Raw genomic sequence first — 25698 nt, forward strand, 5'->3', positions numbered from 1 at the left:
TTGTCGACTTCGGAGTACTTGAAACGACACAATCTTTTATGGTTCAATTATTGTGGGGCCGTCTTTCATCGGGGGACCCACCGAACGGTCACCGCCTTCAATTGGATTATAATCGTTGGCTAATCTGAATGCCCCCATGGGAAAATCGGCACCGAGGCAGGTTCCGAGTCGTTGGTCATCAGCTGATCTGCAGTTTGGAAGTCAACCTTATGAATATTCATAAGTTATCTAAACGGCGTCTGCTGAGGAAGTACAGTGGAACTCCGGTGGTTTGACATTCAAGTTGATTTGACAAAGTCACTTTTTGACAGCTTGGTCTAAACAACCCGGTAAGAAATTTGCATGTTTTGTTGTCGACATTGACGAAAATCGGAACAATGTCTAGCAAAATGGAACAAAACAAGTGAAAATCAAGTCAGTAAAGTTCTACTGTGTCTAAAACTTGAAGCACTTTTGGTGCAGCCTCCTGGCATCGGTTCTTGTGATGCTTCCCCAGCATAGGTTTCGGGTCGGGTTGAGCAATTACGCTCGTTAGCACATTTTCTTCTTCAGAGATTCTTTCAAGTGGCCTTTGGGGAGGCCTCTCTCACTCTCGAAAGGGGTACAAAACGCAGCTAAATGGTTGAAAATAATGGCTTCATTGTGACCCGAGCCATAAGGAATTTCTGTGTATGAATTCCGAACAAAAGGCGAGGCATTTCTCACGGGATCGCGAAGCGAAAGTGTGAACTCTTGATACTCTGTTTAGCATCGCTGCGTCATAATTGAATTACGCGCCTCGACCGTCCGGAAGTTGTGGAGGAGGAGGAGGACGGAGCTACGCTCGAACTCATTAATCCGACCTAAAACCGTCGTTACTAATCAAACAGAGCGAACGAAACCGCTGTCCGGATCTTCTGTGGTATGGTCGTTAATGTCCCCACGGCGCGGCAACACCGTCCATTACTGTCAATAAACATCGACCATAACTCAATCGATTAGCAGCAGCTCATGGAAAAAAGGAAAATCTCCAAAAGAGAGATACTCCCAACCAGAACCTCGCATTTAAGTCGAGGGTAATTTATGCGCCCCGCTTGAGACGACGCTCCTAAAAGCGTAGATTTTCGTCGTTCTTGTTCTTCTTCAACATCCTCCCACTACAAACACGTCTCCGAGACGACGATGTCTACCTTCTTCTCGGGTTGTGTGGACCCTCTTCACACAGGGAGAGATACTCGTAGAAAGAAGGACCGCAGACATTCCGAGACTTGTTTACGGCGCGTGGGCTGACGACACCCTTCTCCTCCTCCTCGCTCTTGGTTCCTGCCGGTTCTCCAGGCCAGATCCTCGAGACGTACCCGCGGTAATGATGCACGGGTTGACACCCGTGTAACCTTAATTACCTTTCGGGTAATGTTAGATAGTGCTCGTTTTGTGGGGTTCCAGGGATGGAAACATCGCAGCAACCAATTGTCGGTCAGTGGTGGAAATATTCGGCATCGCGAGGGATCACTCGTTCGCGAGTATCCTCGCGATTTGTTGGCGATTCTATTTAACTCAGAGTTTAATGAATCACTCGTTAATTTTGTGGAGTTCCAGAGGTGGAAAACATCAAACGAATCAACTGTCAGTCAGCAATGGAAATTTCTGACATCGCGAAAGAATTAATTTCGCTGAACTCAGAACCGAACCAACTTCAACCCTGTCATGCTAGTATCTAATCTTCGATCCAACCCATCATTCTTACGCGATGATCCCGGGTTAACCGCGCTGTCGCGACCCCGCTGGATAAGCCGCGCGGGTCTATCTCACGACCCCTCAAATTCGGTTACAACGGATCCATTTGTTTATTTTCGTTCGCCCTGCTGCTGCATTGTAAATACGGTCGCACCTTGTTTTCGCCCGAGGTGTGAACGACAGAGAACATGACCGAGATCTTCGGGGCCGGATAAGTTCAAGCTGGGGCCACCTCCTCCTGGGCTTGACGGTAACTCTCAGCTATGACCATAAATAACGCGACAGAGACGGCTCAATTCTGCACTTAGATGGAGTTTCACTGAAAGTGGTGAGAAACTGTCGAGTCGCGGGTCACCTTGCCCATTTAAGAGATGATCTATTCACACCTCTCCTTATTAGCTGTGCGCAGGGCTGTGGAAAGCTTGTCATTCTTTCCCTCAACAATGGGCTGATTGAATGCCCTTCTGTGCGCGGCACACGTGTGCAAGCTATGCTCTAAATTTAAAACACAAATATGCGCGCACTCCCAGCATAAGCATTAAACAGTCCGGAGGTGGGGGAGGTCCAGGAATGCCGCGACGACTTCTTTGGCGTGAGTGTAAATTAACTCTCGGCCTTTTAGTAGTGTGCCGCTAATATGTGTCATTTTTCCATTCTTGAAACACGGCAAGAACGCTTAGAAGGAAAGAGGTGTGTAAAGTTTAATTCACAGGAATGTTGGATTGAAGGGAACAGCCGCCGCTGCCGGCTTCTTTGCCGGAACGAGCGCGTGAGACACGACATTTCCATTCCAGGAGCACGAGAGTGCGATGTTTTGGAAGCACTTAATCAACTGCAGAGTGCTGGGTAGTAATCAATCAATTAGCGAGTAGGTGATTTTGATGTGAACTTTCATGAAAAATCAATGTCGAGGTCTCTACTTTGTATTTAATATCGCATACGAGGGGCGCGACAAAAGTAAGAAATTAAATTATTTAATTAATTAACGGCAGAAATTAAATACATTAACGATTGTTTACGGTCAAAACATCGCTACCTCTCCTTACACTACATTGATTTGACAGTTTGACACCGCGCGTGTTTGTTGTTGTTTTTGGTGCAAAATTTGCGTTCTCGAAGAGCAGGTCGAGCAGCAAAGTGCAATCGCAGCACAGGCGAACCGGAAAAGTACGCAGCGCCATCCAAGGTGGTAAACAGGACGTGCTGGACGATATCGAAGCTGGCCCAGGCGGAAGATTCATTGGAGAAGGCCATCATGTGGCACATTGAGACGCACCTGGATGCTGCGTTTGCTGAAACGGATCCTCGACTCCAATTCTTCCCATGGGCACATTGGTAGAACTTGAGATTCAAAAAGACGGATTTATACAGTGCTGCCTCTAGCGGTGGAGAGCTCCAACTTTTATAACAGATTTTATAATAGATTTAACCGAGGGGTTGATCAACAGCACGATTTTTTCTCCAGCCTGAGCAAATAACTCGAAACACAACTTTAGAACCCCTTGACTGATAAAAACTGGCATAAACTGTTATACACATAAAAGAAAACAACATCGTAGCTGGCCATGCAAAAAAACAATTTTCTAATGTTTACAAATATCCGTCCATCTTCTGGGACCATTTTCGTTCATATTCCATTGCTTCCTAAAAGAAACGGATTTCCATAAAAAAAATGTGATGAAAAATGATTAGTGTGAACATCACTTGATCGAGAACCAGAGAAGTGCCATCTGAATGGATTATTTTCCGGTGGTTGGGGATAGTTGGATTTGTTACGAGCATTATTTTTATGAATCTTGTACAAAGAAGACATAAGTTGAACTGAAATAAACATTACGCTTGAAAGGTACGGTAGTTATTTGAAAACAAGTGGTTCAATGAAGCAATTTTAAATGTGCCTCCAAGTGATCACTTCTGTTGTCTTAGTTGATGTCACCAGGCCAAGTTTTTTTTTTAACTTTCAATCTGTACTCTTGTTAAGATGGTTGTTTATGGAAGACGCAAAACGCTTAACATTGCGTGTGATGGCCAGTTTAACGGAAACACATTTTCACTCAATTTTTAGTTGATAAAAAGGTGCAAATCGTGATGAGCTTGTTTGTTTTGATTCGTTGCCACGAATGTCAGTCTAACTGGTATACATTTTCTTTTATGAGATCGTAGTGTGCTGAGAAATCATCCAGGACAAATTTATCGTAGAACACTAATGAACTGATTTCTCGTCACACTTTTTGAGCAGAAATTTGTTCAGAGTTCCACGGATGTGCCATGGGCCACATATTTCGGAGAAAAAGGTCCTACGCGGCCCACCAGAAGTGGTTTCCCCTGATGTTGCCGGCCGTTGCCAACCACATCACTATCGAGTTTTCGACCTCCATTAGACCCGTGACAACCTCCATCACCCGGCGGAAAATCAATCGCCGGTTGAAAGTAATGAGGACTCTTTCCGGGAACAGAATGTTGTGTATTTGTTCACATCCAGCTTATGAACCAAAGTCCTTAGCGATCGGCAATGTGGCATTTTTGTTCCAGACCCAGGGGGTTGACTTAGTAGGGAGGGGGGGGGGCACGGGCCCTTCCCCCCCCTTTTTGACCTTTTCCTTGACGAGATAGGCTGCCCTCCAATTTGCCTCCCCCTCCCCATGCTCAGTTGAAACTCGGCGCTGCTGTTCCAGACATTTCAAGAAATGACCAACCAACATTTTCCATCAAATCTACCAAAAAGTCATCACCTAACTAGATGCCACTCCAAGAAACTAACCCTGGTAATGTTTGCTCTTCCTTGGCCCACGGTCCTGAACCTGCGAGCGTTAAAGTGGCCAGCTACCTGAATCATTTGCCGGATGAATGACTCCAGCAACCGAGCGTAAATGCACAGGATTTCATTTCCCCCGGTGCCGGCTTGTTGAAGGCATCGCTGTCACAAGCCACCACCAGCTGCAACGAAATATTGGTAGTGTTCGACGTCTGATTGTTATTTTTAAACTTGAATTGCATCCTGCAACCCTGCAAGGCGCATCGATGAAACCACACTTTCGCAGCTTTTTGATTTGCTACTGGCCAATGTAATCAAATTCTGCCGGCTCCAACTCTTCTCCGCCTTGGCACGTTTACACCTTCCTGCTCCAGAATCTTCTCCGCATCTTTCTTTTTTATTCAACGCGATCAGGAAAGTCTAGAACTCAGCGGTTTATTGAAATATTCGATAGTACAATAATTAACAAGTCCATTTTTTTGACAAGCGCGAAACCAAAACAAACTTGACAGACGAGCGCGCGAAAGAGATACGAAGCAAACCAATGTTTTCAAAGCAGGTGTGGCGCTGTCAAATCTCAAATGACATGAGGAATTTAATTCCTTAATGTATTAAATACCGAAAATAAATATATTAAGGCCTTTGTCACGCCCCTCGATCGCATATCTTCAGACCTTCGCTACCATACATTTTACTGTCATGTTATTGACAGAAGTGTCATCACTCCCTTGGAGGAAGTGTCATCACTCCCTTGGAGGAAGTGTCATCACTCCCTTGGAGGAAGTGTCATCACTCCCTTGGAGGAAGTTTTACCACCTTTAGGAAAAGTGTCATCACTACAGAGCGGATTCGTTAATTCGAATTTCGCCACTTCGAATGTCTGCTAATTCGAAGGTATTCGAATTAAAAAGCACTCACACGTCAAAATTGAATGATCAAAATAATGTTTACACTCTTTTGTTCATAGATTTCCAAGCACGTGGTTTCGTGCATTTGACAGCTGTCATTCGTTACATTTAACGAATTCGGTTTTGTTTATTAGAATGCAAATATGTTTTTCTTCATTTCCAACCATTCCTCAACAGAATAACACTCGACTTTCTTCATTCGTATATCATTTCATGCAAATCCACTTAACTAATGTTGTCAATTTCACAGCAGCAAATTGTTTACGTTCCACACGTCGTACAAGCACCCTTCGGGGTGCGAGGGGCCTGTCACTCAGTATGAAAATCCGGTGTAAATTTAAATCACCACGTGCCATTTCCTTTCACTTCTTCCACTCCAAATTCGCCAGAAATCTGCATCTCAATCATAACAAAAATCGCTTCGTGACAGTGATATTTTTTAATGAGAGCAATAAAAAGTAGCTACTTTTGAAATGCTGCTGGAAATAGAGGAGACATGATTTTGTTTTGGCTCCGAGGAGATATTCGTTACAACCTCATCATGGGCAGCACATTATTTAGTGTCGGCAACTGTGGAAATGAAGAGAAAAAAATCGCAACGCTCGTGGCGAACCTAACCTATAACTGCTAACAAGACCGCGAGGCACGAGTTCATACAATCAGCGCACGAAAGAGTAGCAAAACAAGAGATTGGATTAATGGTGCGAGCCGCCCTCCCCGTTAAAGGAGAGGTGAGCACGAATGAACACTTCCTTCACCAACCTTAATCACAGATAAAGACACGTGAAACTTGATTTTGATTCGTCGTCAACGGTCATTTTGAATCTAAAGTCGACGCCCTACGCTTGTTATCAGCTATTTGACATTTCTAGTTTTGACGCACCACAATTTGAGTTCTAAAAATGGTCAACAGATGTCACCCTGATATTCTTGCCCACTTGTCTATAGGTCTATTCCCGTACTTGCAGAATTGCAGAATTTCTGCAGGATCTGCAGAATTCTGCAGCCAGCATAAGTCACTTTTTTGCAGCACGTTCCCGTACTTTTCAGCTCGCTCTCTTCATCTCTCTCTTTTGCAGAAGTTCTGCAAGGAGAGAAGCGGCAAAACTTTTGCCTGGGTAGCGCGTTCCAGTACTTTTTCTGCAATATTGTACACAGTTGAGTGGAATCACTCAAATTGGGTATTAAAGTTTTTTAATTATTTCAAAATATTAAAAAAAATGGTTGCCAAAAAAGTAATTGAAACAACACGCCTCTAGGAAAGGGAAATTATTTTTTTATGCAGCACAACATTTTATTTAAAAAATCAAGGATGTGGCAGTGCGTGGCCGAATGGTTACGGTGTTCGCTTTGTAAACGGATGATTCTGGGTTCGATTCCCATCTGCTCCAACCTTCCATCGGATGAGGAAGTAAAATGTCGGTCCCGGCCTTGGTTGTTGTTAGGCCGTTAAGTCATTCCAGGTGTAGGAGTCATCTCCATGCCATAAGTACAAACAACACACCAAACCAAGCCTACTCCGGTGGAATCGCTGGCGGCGGTTGGACTCGCAATCCAAAGGTCGTCAGTCCAAACACTGGGGTGGAAGGTTCCTTGGAGTAAAAGAGGTTTGGGCGCTCTCCCCATTCAAGCAATAGAGACCACAAAAGACCCGGGGGTCGTTAATGTGGATGGTTTGATTTTTTTTTTGTATTATTTATTAAGTAACTAGAAATTAATTATGCTTAGGTAGAAATTATATATTAGAAACAACTCAAAACTTTTACAATAGGTAAACAATTTTACAAATGAGAGTGGCAGGTACGTTTAATAAATATGATTTAGAAAAAGACAAACAAAGGATTAATATAGAAGGGACCAAAAATACATGTTTTAATAGCAGAATGTTTGAAAGATTATTCAGGATAAAATAAATAAATAATGACTGGATGTCACATGAGAGAACAACGGTGTCGCAGCGAAATTGGCAAAAAAAATGAATCACATACTCAAAAAAATTAAAACACATAAATTAAAAAATCTGGAAATTAAGAAATCCATAATTAAAAATATAAAACAACTCATATATTCAAATTGAGAAACTTTAAAAAAACACAAATCAGATATTTGAGAATTTTAAAAATGCAAATAATTATATCAGAAAAAAAAATCACAAACCCAAAATTTAAAAATTCAGATAATTAATTTTTTTTAAACATTTTGAAATATTTATGTGTTTAATATTTCAAAAAAATCTTAATTTTAAAATTTCAAAATAAATATAATAAAGGTCGAAAAAAATCGAAATAAAAAAACAATAGTTTGAATATTTATGTGTGCAGAACACCAAAAATTCAAAAGCTATATTTAACGGTGCACATCAACCACAGCTTTTGCACCCAGATTTTTATTACAGACATTTTAGTATCTTCAAAATTACGGGTACACTCAAACCCCGATGGTTTGACACCAACTGTTGTCAAACGAACGGGGTCACGTTTTAGTTTGACACCCCTTTTACACGGAGTTCACACACACTACCAAACGTTTGTTTTGATAGTGTGCGTGAGCGCCGTGTAAAAAGTGACAGTTCGTCACTATTTAGTTTGACTTTGACCAACCAACGGGGTACAAACTAAAAAAGTGTCAAACGAAAAAGTGACCAACCACCGGGGGTTGAGTGTACTACCGAAAATTTTTTTTTATTCATCCCCTAAAGTACTGTCCACAAAGTAATTTACAACAAAGTTTGACTAATTTTACAATTCTTTTGTTGCAGGATTGGGTCCGTATGTTTGACAATTTTGGAATAACAAGACAACAACTTCCTTCGTTGCTGTGCACCCTTAAAAATAATAAGATAGAAAATTAAAGAAATTATAACTTCAAAAATAAGTAAAATTAAAAAATTCTGTCAATCAAAAATTTTAAAACAGAAATATAAATAAAATAGAAACAGTCAAAATTTCCAATCTCTAAATCGTCTAAATTTGTGTTTCTAACCTTAAATATGACTCCAAAAAATGTGTATTTTTTATGATTCAAGATGGCGAAGAAACTAAGAATTTAATAATTTAGGAATTTAAAAATTGAAGAATTGAAGAATTTCAGAGTTTCAGAATTTCAGAATTTTAATTTCGACAAAATTACATTATTTTTTTTGGTTCATATAAGAATACAAATTGGTAGCGCCGTTAAAGGTACAATTTATGATTTGCCAATTAAATTTACCTATTATTTCAACACACATATTGAGTATCTTCAAAATCAATTTATGATCAAAAATAATTCCTAAACAAATATTTATTTGAAATTATTAAACTCAAAAGAAATGCGTCTTTTAAAAGTTTTTAAAAACTATTTGTTTTTAAAGTACATTTTTGTTGGGGTATTAGCCGTGCTGTAACACTATGGCTTAAGTTTTATCAGGTAAAAATATTAACACTAAAAAAATCGCTTTATCATTTACACTCAAACCCCGATGGTTTGACACCAACTGTTGTCAAACGAACGGGATCACTTTTTAGTTTGACACCCCTTTTACACGGGGTTCACACACACTACCAAACGTTTGATTTGATAGTGTAAGTGAGCGCCGTGTAAAAAGTGACAGTTCGTCACTTTTTAGTTTGACTTTGACCAACCAACGGGGTACACACTAAAAAAGTGTCAAACGAAAAAGTGACCAACCACCGGGGGTTGAGTGTACATGAATGAGCTAAGCCTGAAATCGTTAACCTAAAAAAATCGTTCTCAATAAAAACAGACAAAAAAAAACAACCCCAAAATCATTTATTATTACAAATAATAATAAAATGCTTGATTTCACCCAACTTGCAAATTTTATGTAAGCGTGTACTCAACTTCCATCACACCAAATTGCAGTAACTTTTCAACAAGAAAGAGAAGAGAGAGCTTGCAGAAAAGTACGGGAACGGTTTTGCTGCAACTTCTACCTCTCTCATTGCAGAAGTTCTGCCTGAGAGAAAAGTTACTTTTGTTGCAGAAAAGTACGGGAACGCTCTGCTGCCGTTTTTGTGCAGAATTGCAGAATTCTGCAGTACGGGAATAGACCTTAGGGAGCGTTCTTTTATTACGTAACGCAGTAGGGGGGGAGGGGGGGTCGGAGGCCGTGTTACGCTCCATACAAAATTTTTAAAATTTGTATGGAAATTTTGTTACGAGGGGGGGGAGGGGGTCTAAAAGTCCGATTTTTCGCGTTACGTAATAAAAGAACGCTCCCTTATGACACATGGTCTCAAGTAGCGCAGATTATGAGCGCTTATTACCCAGTTTGCTTCAATGAAGGGATTACGGTTGTTGGGCCCAGCTGTTCAACTCCTTCCCGATCGTCCAGAAGTCCACACGTCCAATCCGGCACGAATGACGCGAGGTTGAAATAAATTTAAATTGAACCTTCCAACGAACCATCCATTCCCGGGTGCAGCAAAAGAAAGTACTAAAGAGAAAAGAAACATTGCAACTCCGGAGTGCACGTGGTAGTTGCATGCACTACCTTGTACGGAGGAACCTCTGCACTAGAAACTCGGGAAATGGGAGCAGCACAAACTTCAATTTATCCGGCTCTGTAATGGCAGAGAAAGAGTACTGTTATCTGACTCCCCTTTATCTCTCGTAGCTGTCTCTAACTGCGCGCCAAGTTACACCCGAACATGGGCATGCTTCCAATCTAGGCAATTCGCGCACACTTAATCCGCGAAATTAAACCGCGATATCGATCAACGACGTGATTCAATAACGATCTCCTTATCTTCTTATTTCCAGATTTGCCGAACGTAAGCTTCGACACTAGAGCAGCAGCCATGGGTGAAACCGACGACAAGGATACAGCGCCACCAACGGCAACGGAAAAGGGAACCGTCGAGACGCCCGCCGCCATCACAGAGGTCCAGGAGCCGGAGCCGGACGCAAAGGAAACGGAAAAACTGCTGGCCAACAGCGAGGAAAAGACTGACGACAAAGAAACGGAAAAGCCCACCGTAGAAGAGAAGAAAAAGAGCAGCAGCGAAAACGTCAACGGAACCACGAACGGCGAAGAGATCATCAACATCCCGGACGAAACCTCCACCGAAACGGCCAAAGCGGACGACGAGAAAAAGCCCACAGACAAACCGAACAAGGTGCAAGCCGAAGAGCGCGAGGTCAAGCCGAAAAAAGTACCCGCAGGTGCGTTCAAGCTGCCCGGCTTCTTCAACAAGAGCAAAGCCAAGGAAGCGGACGGCGCCGACAACGAGCTGCTCGAGAAGCAGGACACCGAAAAGGAACCCAAAGCCGTCGAAGCCGCCGCCGAAGAGAAACCCAAACGGGCCGGATTCTTCGCCAACCTGCGACTCCGGAACCCGTTCGCCAAGAAGCAACCCGACACTGCCGCCGCCGACGATACCAAAACCAAACCCGAAGAGGAAGAAAACGACGAAGTGACCGCCGAAGCCACGGACAAGAAACCCGACGAGGAAACGCCCGCCACCGAAGCGACCACCAAGGAAGAGGAAGCCGGCGTAGCCGCACCCAAAAAGGGTCTCCTCGACGCCCTGAAAGTCCCCCTCGCCAGCATCATCCCCAAGCGATTCAAATCCGGAGGAGGTGAAGGCGGCGAGGACGACCTCGAGCTCGGCAAGAGACCAAAGAACCGCGCCGGTCTGGCTTCGATGGAAACGCTGGACGACTCGCTGAAGGATACGGAGACGAAGGATACCGTCGATAAGCCGGCCGCGGCGGCAGCCAACGGAACCGACTCGGAAGCTCTAGTCAAGCCGGACGAGAAGAAGGACGCGGAGAAGGGAGAGGACGGGGAGGAGCCGACGCCGTCCAAGTACCCGTGCTGGGAGCGCTTCCGGACGTACAAGTGCTCTGTTGGTGAGTAATCCTCTTTTTAACAACGCCATTTTTTTTTTACTTTTAATTTTGACCTTCATAAATTAGAATCATCTATACAAAATCCAAACTCGCTTATAGAGCTTTATGACGTTTCGCGTACGCACACTAGCGCACCATTGGATTTTGCTGGCCGGACAAAATTTAACCTCACTTTTTTCGTGTACGTACACGCAATACATGCGCACGTAGATTACTCCATAGGAACGACTGTAACAAATCCGCTCTGTACTTCTCTACAATTTCGAAAAAAATTCGCGATTCGCAAATTTTTATTTTTTTTATTTGGTTGACAATAATTTCCAAATTTTAAAATCAAGCTTAACGTTTCAAATGGTCTTAAAACAGATAATTTTCTTATTTCTTATACATTTTTTAAATAGTTTTATCGATTTGCAAATTTCCAGAGAGAAAATTATAGGACATTTTGTAAGCCTTTCAAAAAACTCAGATGTGCTTTTCTTTCAAAAAGTAATTTTAAATTGCAAAAAAGAAATTAAATATTTAATTAGTGGCTATAACATGAGAGCGGTACTTCTTATCAAAAAAAAATTCGATTTCAAATTCGAATTTGCTTCAAAAAATTATGTTTAACAATGTTTTGTCCAGATTTTCGATATTCTTAAAAAAAATTTTTGTTCATAAATTTATTTGAGAATAAAAAAACAGTTTTTTTGTGTTCGTATTTTTTTCTGAAAATTCGGAAAATTCCTAATTATAAAATTATAAATAAGATCTATAAATGTTTTTTTTTTTCCGTTACATAATAAAAGAACGCTTCCAAAGTCGACTCGAAAGGATAAGAAAAATTTCTATGTTTTTTTCAAAAACTTTAAAAGTTGAAGTTCTGGTTGCTGAAGTCCCTGATCTGATCTTTCTGATCTCTCAAGTGAAAGTTTTTTCAAGATTTCACAACCAAGCCTAGGTTTCAAAAAAAATCTAAATCTATATCGAAAAACACTGAAGAAGCCATTACACTACCGCAAACAAACAAACTCGCACTTTTTCGTGTTTGACAGTTTGCCAAACTCGCAAACAAGGGAAAATGTATGCAGGCTCGCGTTTGTACAAACAAATTCAGGCAAACAAGCAAAGCAGGCAAACTTGCAAACTGTCAAAAAGTGCTAGTTTGTTTATTTGTCGTAATGTAATAGCTCCTTGAAAGTGATTTATATTTGACTAAATCCCGAATATAAGCTCGATTTGACGAGAACTCCAGCATCCCAAGCAAAAATCATTTTCCATACCGTTTCGTGTGGGAAAGGTAATTTTTCGTTGGCCAGGCATACTGCGTAAAGTTAACTGCAATCATGGATAGCAACAACAACTTAAAAGTGTTTCAAAGGAATTAATTTGACCAAACCTACGACTATCTGACAAATCTTGTGCTAATACCAACTTTCCCCTTTCTTTTCCTGCACAGACGACATCGCCATCATCGCCGGCATCGTGATCTTCCTGCTGCTGCTCGCGCTCATCATCGCGTTTACCTTCATCGGGCGGGGCGAACCGGCAACGGCGCCAGTTCGCGACGGCAAGTACATCGAAACGGTTACGTCGTGCGGCAAGGTCGAAGGTATCCTGGAGGACGGTGCGTTCGCGTTCCGCGGAATTCCGTACGCGGTTCCACCGGTGGGACCGCTGCGCTGGAAGGCGGCTCAACCGATCGAGAACATCAACTACTGCTGGAACGATACGCTGAAGGCGCACAACTCGACGCCGGTTTGCTGGCAGTTTTACGCTGATGGGAAGGTCGATGGCAGTGAGGACTGCTTGACGCTGGATGTGATTACGCCGCACGTGCGTTACGACAATCCGCTGCCGGTTGTGGTGCTGATCGGGGCGGAGTCTTTCACTGGGGACTCGCCTGGAAAGCTGCGCCCTTCGACGCGTTACGCCCGGGCTCGGGATGTGATCTTTGTGCGACCGAACTTCAGGTTGAACGTGTTTGGGTTCTTGGCGTTGGATCAGCTGACGAAGAGCGTGCATCCGCCGACCTCGGGCAACTACGGACTGTCGGACATTATTGCGGCTTTGAAGTGGATTCAGCTGAACATTGCTCACTTTGGTGGTGATCCGAAGTCGGTGACGCTGTTTGGACATCGTGCCGGTGGATCGATTGTGGCTGCGTTGGCTTCGTCGAACAAGACCTCCAAGTTGTTTGCGCGCTCGTGGATCTCTTCTGCGTCTTCGATCTTCCCAGGGAATCCGCTGGCCGATTCGGAAGCTGAGAACAGTGCTTACTTGGGTCGCATCAAGTGCGAGAACGCTGAATGTCTGCGTGAAAAGGAGGATGAGGATGTTTTGGATGCCGTCCCGGACACCTGGAGACGTATCTTGCCGGATCTGCCGACGAGCGAAGAGAATGCCACTGCTAACCACGAGTGGCTCGTCCTGGATGGACACATTCTGCAGCAGCACCCGGCCGATGTGTGGAACACCGAAACTGGAAAGATCAAGTACGTGGTCGGTTCGACGATCCACGAGAGTCACTCGAGCAAGCTGTATCTCAAGCACACCGAATGGACGCCCGAACTGGTCACCAAGCACGTCAACGAGAGCAAGATTGGCGAGTTGGGACTGACCGAGGAAGCCATCAAGCGATACAACGCCACCTACAAGGGACTGGCCGCCATGATCTCGGACATCCGAACAGTCTGCCCACTCTACACCCTGTCCCAGAAGCTGCTCACGTCCCAGTTCTACGTCGTCAGCCAAACCGGCGGTGAGTTCAACATTGCCGACGTCGACTCCGACATCCAGGCCATCCTCGGCCGCTACGAGCCCAAAACCCCGGAACAACGCCGGTACGTGTCCGCGATCCAGCAGCTGTTCTACCACTACGTCTCCCACGGCGAAATCAAGTCCGAGCTGCGACGAAAGCTGCTCGATATCGGCCAGGACGCGCTGCCCACGTACAACTCGGACAACTGCGACTTCTGGATCAAGAACGACGTCGTCCCGCGGTACGCGCGACTCGACTAAGCTGTGTGCGTGTGTACGAGCGTGTGCATTGTTCTAGGTATTAAACGCCAAGCGCCAAGAACAGAACCAGTTATATTTAATGTAGCTCTCTCTCTTTCCTCAGAGTATAGACATTTTTCCTCGAAAGCCTTTTGATACGAACACGTTTTTTGGGGGATTCGCGCCCGGTTTCTTTTTTGGCGGGACGAACCCTTTTCCCCCTCTTAACCGCCGGTCATCTCTTCCAGTATTAAGCAAATATTAAACCTTAAAATGAGGAGGTTCGTTTCAGAACAGTTTTGACCAAATACACACTCACAAACACACCCCCGATCGATCACACGTAGATTTCACTAAAACAAACCCCATCGCGTAGTGACGAGCCCGCTTTGAAACGCATTTTTAATCCACATGAATCCATCATCGCATAAGAAAGTAAGAAGAACGTGAAGCTGCGCGTGCGTGCGCGCGTCATTATAGTTAGTCCCTTTTTATTGAAGAAAAACAAATGAATAAAGCAAAAAAACATTAATAATAATGAAAAGGCTGTAAAAAGTTATAGCTTCTAAATATTAAAAAATAACTAAGTATCGTATTGGGAGCCGTAATATATTAAAACAAATCTCACTAATTTATAGCAGAAAATGAGCATAAGAAGAGAGAAAGAGAAGAAACGTGAACAAGTTCAACGGAAAAAAAGAAAAGAAGAAGTGAAAACGACGATAGAATGAACAAATAAAACGACACGCTAAAATCATAATTTTAGCCGGTAACGCATATTGTTGTAATTTATACCTAATATGTAATATGTAATTATTATGTACTATTTTTCGCTTTTTTTTAGTTCCATGACAATTTAGTGATCTTTTAAGTAAGGCAACTTCAATTTGTCCCTCCTGAGCAGTAGAAGAAGATGAAGATGCAGTTTAAGTGAAAAATAGTTTTAGAATTCGCAAAGTGCGCGAATAATTCATCACAGCAAAAGAGAGGATATAAGTTTTACAAATACACACACACACATAGACAGACACACATGCAACTATTTTAGCAAGTCGAAAACGAAGATTTTTTTTAACTGTAACAGTACAACCGATGATTTGATTGCGACAAATGCCACCCTCAAAAAAACATTCGTGCACTTTTTTGTTCCGTAAGAAAAAGAAAAACAAAATACTCAACTCAGTAAAAGGTAATGATGATTCCATGTAATCCCCTACATAAAAAACACATTTTGCGACAAATAAGAATGAAACAACAACAAAAACACACAACACTGATAGAAATTCGCATTATATGATAGGAATGCAATGTGTAAAGAAGGTCAAGAAAAAGCTAGAAATATACATTCGTCTTTTTGGGATTGTACAAACTTTGTTTTGATTTTTAACGTTGAAAGAAATGCACTAACTGCTAACTGCTCAACTTTCAGTTTGGTGTGTCACCACATCGAACAACGTTTCATCCTGTCTATTCGGTATTCTTGTAACTTTTTCAGGCATTTTTCACATTTTTTTAGCTTTAAAATCGATGAACAGGTTGGACGTGGGGATCTAAAACTCGCGACATTTTTGGGGGATTTGGTGTAGCAAAAATATTTGGTGCATGACAGAAGATGATCTGTGTCAGAACATTATAGACCGCGTTAAGAATAGTTAGGGGCAGACATGCATTGGCACTGCGCGCGGTTAGCACGCGTGCTATTTTAGCGAATAGCACTGCGTTTTCAATCATAGCCTGGCCCTTGCACTCTAACTAAACTGGTAACTAAGACGTTTTTTTTTATTTGTTTATCTGGATTTGAGTGACGTCGACCACTCGAAAGTTATGCAAATAATTTCATCAACTTTCATCTGAAAGTTTGGTGTAGTGCTTGCATTCAAGACTTGGTATTGAAAGGTTCATGGATCTATTCTCTACAAGGTAAAGTTTTTTTTTATGTTGGTGTAATAAAAGTACCAGCTTTTTTCTTTTAGATTATTGGAATCGGAATGACAAGAGAAACTGAAAATTGGTTAGATGTTGACCACTTGCGTGAATGGATCAACCGCCTGTAGCCTTAGAAGCTCGCAAAAATTAATCCAGTTTATTGAAATGTACCCAATTGACCGCCAAGGCTAGTGCTAACCAATTATTTTTTTGAAATTTCTTGGGCGTGCTATAAGGGAGTGCTAAAAAATAGCACTAGCACTGTGCAATGCGCAGTATGCGTAGAACTTGAGGTACCGTAAACCGGGGTGACTTTGATAGGATTTCAATTTGATTTTTGAATATTTTCCAGCAGGTAAGGTTATTCTCAAGATTATTATTTTTAAAACATGTACTGGGGTAGGCCACACAAAGTCCATGCACTATTTTGGAAACAAAGTTTTTTCAATAGTGTTAAGACAAATAGTTACGTTAAAAATTCTTGGTTTAAATTCCGGGGTGACTTTGATAGTCATAGTTTTTCTTGTTAAAATCATATTTAAGATGTTTAAACTTCATTTGTACGTTAAATATATCATCACTAAAGTAGTTGATAAAGTTTTCAGGAAAAAAAATCAATGTTTATACTTAGTTAACTATGTTTATAAGCTTTTTAGCAAAATACATATAAATTTTGGGTAAAATTATTTAAAAGTCGGAACTTTTCCTGAAATGTGTTAAAACTAGTTCTTTTACAAAATTATCGATTTATATTGCATTTTATACTGAATTCAAAGCACGAATCACAAGTTTTCACATTTTACATGAAATTTGTTCAACTGAAATTGCCTATAAATTTGGATTTTTTTTAATTGTGTTCCAAAAACACACATTATTTATTATTTACAAACTTATTTAACCTTCTCCTAGTGGAAAATTGTCCAAAGAATCCGAAAATGCATTCCGTTTTCCGATTCGAAATCATGTTCATTGAGAAAATCAAGACACTGTGATAAGTTTAAAATAATGACTTTCATCAACCTTTTTTAAATTATAGTTAACTAACAATTTAAACTTCTCAAAATTTTATGAAAACTTCTTCTCGAGGTACTTTGAACACTTCTCTACCACGGTCAGTATGATTCTAAACAATTCCGTACGTATTTTAATTGTACTCTTCATTTTGCGGAAAAATCTCAAACCTATCAAAGTCACCCCGGCTATCAAAGTCACCCCGTTTTACGGTAAGTGCTGTAGTGAATGAGTGTGGCAGGGAAGAGAGAGAGAGTGAGAAGAGAGAGCGTTCATGTAGCGTAATGAGAGAGCAGGTCAGCCGAGAGAGATGTTGAGAATGTGTGCGTGAGAAAACGAGAAATAAATCAGTCGTGTGTTTTGCTTGGGCATGAAAAGACGCGTCTTGTTATTTGAATCCGAAATATTGGTAAATCGTGGAATAAATCGGGTGAAAGTCACGACAATGGCGCAGCAATTGCTCCCATCGCGAGTGCGTAGAGTAATTTTGTGAAAATTAAGTGAATTTTGCGTTTTTGCTAGGCGAAACGTATTTGCAGTGCAGCAGCAGCAGCAGCAGCCATGATGGCGTCGGTTTTTGTTTGACCATGGTGGTAGCAGAAGATTTGCAGCCGAGCTTTATTGTTTGGAATGACGGAGTGGCGATTTTTCACTTCCTTCAGTTGTGTTTGGATGGTTGAAGAAGAAAATTTACAGCAGCTGTGTTTGTGAGATTGTTTGGCGTGCGGTTTTGAGCAGCCGCCATGATGGCGTCTGTGTTTTTTTTTTTTCTTGAAGTTGTAGCAGTGTTGAAAATCTGACGCCTGTGACCTTGGTGGCAGCAGAGAGGTTACAAAGGAACTGTGTTGTGGGGAAAGACATAGTGGCGATTTTTGTTTTTTTGTGTGCTGTGTTTGGGTGGTTCTTTTTTGATGAAAGTTTACAGTAGCCCCCGAAAGAAAAAAAGTGAAAAGGAGAAAAAAAAAGATGACATCTATGTGGATGCGTTTCCCCCGCTAAGGTAAGACGAACAAAGTACAGATAAATGTGGGCCGGCCTTTCACGAAGGTTTTTGTGTAGTAATCACGATTTTTCGATTTTTGTAGTACCGGTGCTGGAATTGAAGAGTTATGTACGACTAATACTTTTCTCGAGTGTTGTTGTTTAACAACAAGATAAACGTTGTTGAGATTTAATCATGGGTAATTTAAATGCATAATGTTTGGACTGCTTCTTGTGAGAGGCCCGGATTGGTTCGGGTTAGTTTTGCGGTTAAAATTGTTTAATAATTGAAAGGCTGTATAAAAGTTTACAACATTTTGTATGCGATTTTAAGGTTTCCTTGTTTTATCGTTCAGCAGAAAAATGTGAACGATCTGTTTGCCGGTCATTGGGCTGGAAGACTCGTGTTAAACTTGCCTGAACATTATCACGTTGAACCTTGAAAACAGCAATGTCGTTGTTTTTTGTGCTTGAGTGCTTGAGTATGCGAGGATAGATTGTTGAAGTTATTGAACTTGAGTCCCCTGTGAGGATAGAGCGTGATATTTTGAGTTTTGAGCTTGAGTCCCCTGTGAGGGTAGAGCGTGATTGTTGGAGTTTTGAGCTTGAGTCCCCTGTGAGGGTAGAGCGTGATATTTTGAGTTTTGAGCTTGAGTCCCCTGTGAGGGTAGAGCGTGAATGTTGGAGTTTTTGAGCTTGAGTCCCCTGTGAGGGTAGAGCGTGATTGCTGGAGTTTTGAGCTTGAGTCCCCTGTGAGGGTAGAGCGTGATATTTTGAGTTTTGAGCTTGAGTCCCCTGTGAGGGTAGAGCGTGATTGTTGGAGTTTTTGAGCTTGAGTCCCCTGAGAGGGTAGAGCGTGATTGCTGGAGTTTTGAGCTTGAGTCCCCTGTGAGGGTAGAGCGTGATTGTTGGAGTTTTGAGCTTGAGTCCCCTGTGAGGGTAGAGCGTGATTTTTTGAGTTTTTGAGCTTGAGTCCCCTGTGAGGGTAGAGCGTGATTGTTGGAGTTTTGAGCTTGAGTCCCCTGAGAGGGTAGAGCGTGATTATAAAAACTTTGAGCTTGAGTCCCCTGTGAGGGTAGAGCATGGAAGACGATTGTGATTGTTAGAGTTTTTGGGCTTGAATCCCCTGTGAAGGTAGAGCGTGATATTTTGAGTTTTGAGCTTGAGCCCCCGTGAGGGTAGAGCATGATTGTTGAAGTTTTGAACTTGAGTCCCCTTTGAGGGTAGAGCGTGATTGCTGGAGTTTTGAGCTTGAGTCCCCTGTGAGGGTAGAGCGTGATTGTAGGAGTTTTGAGCTTGAGTCCCCTGTGAGGGTAGAGCGTGAATGTTGGAGTTTTGAGCTTGAGTCCCCTGTGAGGGTAGAGCGTGATTGCTGGAGTTTTGAGCTTGAGTCCCCTGTGAGGGTAGAGCGTGATATTTTGAGTTTTGAGCTTGAGTCCCCTGTGAGGGTAGAGCGTGAATGTTGGAGTTTTTGAGCTTGAGTCCCCTGAGAGGGTAGAGCGTGATTGCTGGAGTTTTGAGCTTGAGTCCCCTGTGAGGGTAGAGCGTGATTGTTGGAGTTTTGAGCTTGAGTCCCCTGTGAGGGTAGAGCGTGATTTTTTGAGTTTTTGAGCTTGAGTCACCTGTGAGGGTAGAGCGTGATTGTTGGAGTTTTGAGCTTGAGTCCCCTGAGAGGGTAGAGCATGGAAGACGATTGTGATTGTTAGAGTTTTTGGGCTTGAATCCCCTGTGAAGGTAGAGCGTGATATTTTGAGTTTTGAGCTTGAGCCCCCGTGAGGGTAGAGCATGATTGTTGAAGTTTTGAACTTGAGTCCCCTTTGAGGGTAGAGCGTGATTGCTGGAGTTTTGAGCTTGAGTCCCCTGTGAGGGTAGAGCGTGATTGTTGGAGTTTTGAGCTTGAGTCCCCTGTGAGGGTAGAGCATGATATTTTGAGTTTTGAGCTTGAGTCCCCTGTGAGGGTAGAGCGTGATTGTTGGAGTTTTGAGCTTGAGTCCCCTGTGAGGGTAGAGCGTGATTTTTGGAGTTTTTGAGCTTGAGTCCCCTGTGAGGGTAGAGCGTGATTGTTGGAGTTTTGAGCTTGAGTCCCCTGAGAGGGTAGAGCGTGATTATAAAAACTTTGAGCTTGAGTCCCCTGTGAGGGTAGAGCATGGAAGACGATTGTGATTGTTAGAGTTTTTGGGCTTGAATCCCCTGTGAAGGTAGAGCGTGATATTTTGAGTTTTGAGCTTGAGTCCCCTGTGAGGGTAGAGCGTGATTGTTGAAGTTTTGAACTTGAGTCCCCTTTGAGGGTAGAGCGTGATTGCTGGAGTTTTGAGCTTGAGTCCCCTGTGAGGGTAGAGCGTGATTTTTGGAGTTTTGAGCTTGAGTCCCCTGTGAGGGTAGAGCGTGATTGTTGGAGTTTTTGAGCTTGAGTCCCCTGAGAGGGTAGAGCGTGATTATAAAAACTTTGAGCTTGAGTCCCCTGTGAGGGTAGAGCATGGAAGATGATTGTGATTGTTAGAGTTTTTGGGCTTGAATCCCCTGTGAAGGTAGAGCGTGATATTTTGAGTTTTGAGCTTGAGTCCCCTGTGAGGGTAGAGCGTGGATCATAAATATTTAAACTTGAGCCCCCAGCGAGGGTAGAGCATGGAAAATGATTTTTTTTTTAGCTTGAGTCCCCTGTGAGGGTAGAGTGATATATTGAATAATATAATATTGATATTGAATGTTTTAGCTTTAGTCTCCTGCGAGGTTAGAGCCTGGTAGATGAATCTTTGAGCTTTGAGTCCCCTGCGAGGGTAGAGCCTGGATGATGACTTTTTTTTAGCTTGAGTCTCCTGTGAGGGTAGAGTGTATTTGCTGGAGTTTTGAGCTTGAGTCCCTTGTGAGGGTAGAGCATGACTATTGGAGTTTGTGAGCTTAAGTCCTCTGAGAGGGTAAAGCGTGATTGCTGTAGTTTTTTTTTAGCTTGAGTCCCCTGTGAGGGTAGAGCGTAATTTTTTGAGTTTGTGGGCTTGAATCCCCTGCGAGGGTAGAGCATGGAAGATGATATATTTTTTACCTTGAGTCCCATGAGAGGTTAGAGCGTGAAGGACAAATCTCTGAGCTTGAGTACCCTATAGGGAAGCGCGTGGATGTTTGAGCTTTTGGCTTGAGTTTTTGTGATTATAAAGCTTCGATGTGGGAGTCTTTTAGCGTGAATTCCATTAGAGGGTAGAATTTTAAATCACCTTCATGACTTAAATTAGAGCTCATGATTGGATTTCCGGGAAGATAGTATAACATAAATGATATCGATTTATTAAAGTTGGTAAAAGATTTTTCACATCTTCAATCTTTTAACGTGATAGTTTTAGAAATGATAGGCTCATAACCTACATTACTTAAATTTGAGCTCATGATTGGATTCAAGGAAGGTATAGTAGAAATAAATATTTTCGATTGTTGGAAAAGTTTTTTTTTCTTTCTTCAAATTTTCAATACTGTTGAAGTGATGGTTAAAGAATAGATAGGCTCATAACCTGTACGATTTAAATTGACTTTATGATTGGATTTCAGAGAAGATTTAGTAAAAGATAAATTTTATCGATTGTTGGAGAAGTTGGAATTAAAAAAAATCTGATTTTCAATATTGTTGGAGAAATAAATTGAAATCGATTGACTCATAACCTTTACTACCTAAATTTGAGCTAATTTTTTTTGTCCAAAATATTCAAAATAAATAGAAAATCGGGTGAAAGTCACGACAATGATTGGAATTCATATATTGGTATATTATCGGTTGTTGAACAAGCTGGGTAAGGAATTGTTAAGATTTCCAATCTATTGAAGTGGTGATTGCGATAGGCTAAAACTTAAACTTGAGTTAATGATTTGATTCGGGGAGTTATATTGAAAGATAAATATAATCGATTGTTGGAAAAGTATGTAATTTTTAACGAAGTTTCAATCTTTTGAAGTGATGATTTAAGAATCGATAGGCTTATAACCTACACGGCTTAAATTTGAGCTCATGTTTGGATTTTAAAATATAAATATCGATTGTTGGGGAAGTTAGGAATGAAATTTTCAGATTTTAATATTGTTAAAGTTATGGTTTAAGAATCGATAGGCTCATAACCTACACGACCTAATTTAGAGCTTAATTTTGTGTCCGAAATATTCAAAATTCATGGAAAATTGGGCTCGACAATGATTGGAATTCGTATATTGTTATATTATCGATTGCTGAACAAGCTGAAGTGATGATTTAACAGACAATAGGCTTGTAACCTACACGACTAAAATTTGAGTTTATAATTGGATTCAGGGAAGATCTGTTAATAGATAAATATTATCGATTGTTAGAAAAGTTTGAGAAGACTTTTTTTTAGATATCTTTGAGAAATGATTTATGAATAGACAGGTTTAAATTCGTGCTCATGATTGGAATTCAGGGAAGATTTAATAAGAGGTAAATTTTATCGATGTTTAGGAAGTTGGAAAATTGTTTTCAAATTTCAATATTGTTAAAGTGATGGTTTAAGAATCGATAGGCATCACTTGCAAAACTTAAATGTAAGGTTATGATTGGATTCAGGGAAGATGAAGCAAAACAATTTTAGGAATTTTATAGGAATTGTTTAGATTTTCAATCTTTTTGAAGTGATGATTTAAGAAACGATAGGCTGTAACCTACACGACTTGAATCAGAGCTCCTAATAGAATTTCTGGGAAGATTGTAGGGTATATTTCCAGTTGTATTATTCAATCAATTAATTACACGATAGCTTTCCAAGTTGTCGTTTTTTATTTCTTTAATTGCAGGTAACCACGTTGACGTTGGGGTTCTGGCTGATATGTGTCACGATCAAGGATACCGGAGAAGCATCTGCTGAAGCCGAATTCTGAGATGAGCTGAATTTTCCGCATAAAAGGATCACCAAGCTGATGTTAATCTGAATAAATGATTGAATTTTTAGAGTAGGAAAGAACGAGGATGTAGTGAATGAGTGTGGCAGGGAAGAGAGAGAGAGTGAGAAGAGAGAGCGTTCATGTAGCGTAATGAGAGAGCAGGTCAGCCGAGAGAGATGTTGAGAATGTGTGCGTGAGAAAACGAGAAATAAATCAGTCGTGTGTTTTGCTTGGGCATGAAAAGACGCGTCTTGTTATTTGAATCCGAAATATTGGTAAATCGTGGAATAAATCGGGTGAAAGTCACGACAAGTGCTAATTTGAAGTGCCAGTGCAGAGCGTGCCAATGCATGTCTGGTTAGGGCTCGGTGGTTCGCACATTGTCCCCCTTCTTGTAGATCGGTCATATGACTCCCTCTTTCCACTCCTCTGGTAGCTGTTCTGTGTCCGCCAAATTATCCCGTCTTGTTGAGTTACTAATGCCGAATTTTTGGCATTGCGCTGCGCCCGTCGGGTTCTTGGAGTAAAACCGCCAGTTTACTCAAAAATCGTCCAGCGTCTTAGTCCGTAGCATGTCTGGGTCTTGATGGTGCCGCGGTCAAAGTACAACAGGTACAGGGTGTGCATACCCATGACCGTTGTCTTGCGCGAGAGCACTTTTATCTCCCACAGTTTTATTCCAGCGTCCGAAAGGTGTTTCTTCAGGTCAGAAACCGGACGGTCTTGGTAGCCCTGCAAGACAACCTTAACAATGGGTTTCCCGGGGTTGAATATATAGAAGTGGAAGTTGCTACGCTTCAATTCTTCAAACACCAGGTCGAAATCCTTTTTGCTCAGTGTAACCACTTGCACTGACGACTAACCCATTTTCAGACAATATCCGAGGCCTTCCAGCAACTCGTCAACATCGTCCGTCAACGTGTCCCAAACAAAAAATGGAGGTGGTCTTCGTTCCGTTGGAGAATTATTCTTTTTTGACGTCGACACTTTTTTCCGTGCACGACCATCGTCGTCGTCATCGTCGCTCAGCATCAGGAACTCGTTCCTGATGGGAATGTTGGCGGATGTTGATGTGCTAATGGTTGTGGGACCGGAAGTACCTGAACGGGTTCGCAATGGTGATCTTGGAACATATCCGGGATGTAGTAACTTTTTGTCAATTCCTTCTGCGCTCACGTTCCCCTGCGCGATGGCGGTCGACACGGCGTAGGTTTGTTTACCTTCTTGCACACGGCCGGTAGACGAACTTCGCGGGTTTTTCGAGGCCGCACTCGAACTGCCACGGCCACGGCCGGCCTTTGGCATGCTGGAGAAGCAAACTCGCGGGTAATCACAATCAATTACGGCGAAAAAAAAATCGAAAAAAACGATGGAGCACTGAGCGCTTGACTGCTGTTTTTTTTTTTTTTTTTTTTGAGATTAAATATGTCTTTATTGAACTTTCTTATAATAATTACATTTCATTTACATTCTAAGTGGTATGGCTACATGCTCTTCATCTTTGTTATATTTTTCGTTTTCTTATTAACTGTTCACATTCATTTATTAACTTTTAATTGTTTTACATTTTTGCATTGAATCGAATACATTTGAGTAAAAAAGAAAAAAAATCACTTTAACAACTAATCCTAACTTAAAACTAAAAAAGCAAATTCATTGAAATATTCAAAATCATTAGAACGAGTAAACTACGAACTGTATCTTAAGATAAATCCTCCAAGCGTTCTTACTAGTTCCGCACGAGTTTTGCAACCACGCAGTGTTGTTGTCATCTCGATGAAAATGTTCAGAAGTTCTTGTGGTGAAAACAGGTCACTGCTGCCTTCATCCGTTGCTGGTTGGTTTTCCCTCGGTTGCTGACTGAAGCCAGGAGGTGTTGTATTCTCTGCAACTTTTTGCCGCTGATTCAACGGCAATGGCTGCAGATTTGGAACCACTCGAACAGATCCCGCTCCAGGTGACGCCAAAGCAGGAAAATCCACGTCCGTGAAAATTGGCGGTGTTTTGCGACGATTTGGTTGGTGCCTCGTCGTCGCTTGCTGCCGAATTTTCACAAACTCAGCACGTTTTGGGCAGCTTCGATTCTTGGTCGAATGGTCGCCGCCGCAATTGAAGCATTTGGCTTCAATGTTCTCGTTGATTGTTTCGCAAGCTTGAGTTTTGTGCTCACTTCCGCAGGTTGCACAACGACTCTTGATGAAACAATTCCTTCCACCATGCCCAAACTGCAAGCAGTTCGAACACTGTGTCACGTCACGGTGCACTGGACGATAACGTTCCCAAGACACGATGATGTTGAAAATTGCCCGAACTGCTTTCAGCTCAGACGGCGTTGTCGATCCTTTCCCGAGATGAACCAGGTACAGTTGATCACGATACTTGATGTCCTTGTTGTGTCTCGTCATCTTGAAGACTTCGATGACGTTCAACTTAAGAGTTTTTAGCTCTTCTTTCAGCACACTCACATCCATGTCGTACAGGCCTCGGAGGACCTGTTTCATGGGGCGTTTACCTGGATCGTCATGGCTGTAGTATTCAATCTTTGTGTTGTTCAGGAAATCCCGAACGTAGTTGTAATCCTTTCTGGTAGGTAGCAGAATTTTGAGTCCATCAGCATACAAGCGAATGGAAGCTCGTAAAGCACCAGATTTGATAAACCCGGTCAGCCACTTTCGCACCGAATCCGATGAC

At 42.0% G+C, this 25698-nt stretch overlaps 1 protein-coding gene across 1 annotated transcript in view; it reads left to right on the forward strand.

Moving 5' to 3' along the window:
- Nucleotides 1-15586, forward strand: part of LOC120420026 (neurotactin) — a 56665-nt gene extending 41079 nt beyond the window's left edge. Inside the window, exons 3-4 of the mRNA XM_039582925.2 lie at nt 10144-11235; nt 12677-15586. Of these exons, the coding sequence (XP_039438859.1) occupies nt 10182-11235; nt 12677-14238 (2616 nt within the window). The 5' untranslated portion in view covers nt 10144-10181 and the 3' untranslated portion in view covers nt 14239-15586. The remainder of the gene's footprint in view (nt 1-10143; nt 11236-12676) is intronic.
- Nucleotides 15587-25698: the final 10112 nt, after the last annotated feature.

Source organism: Culex pipiens, chromosome 3 (genome assembly GCF_016801865.2).
Source record: "Culex pipiens pallens isolate TS chromosome 3, TS_CPP_V2, whole genome shotgun sequence".
Taxonomy (NCBI): domain Eukaryota; kingdom Metazoa; phylum Arthropoda; class Insecta; order Diptera; family Culicidae; genus Culex; species Culex pipiens.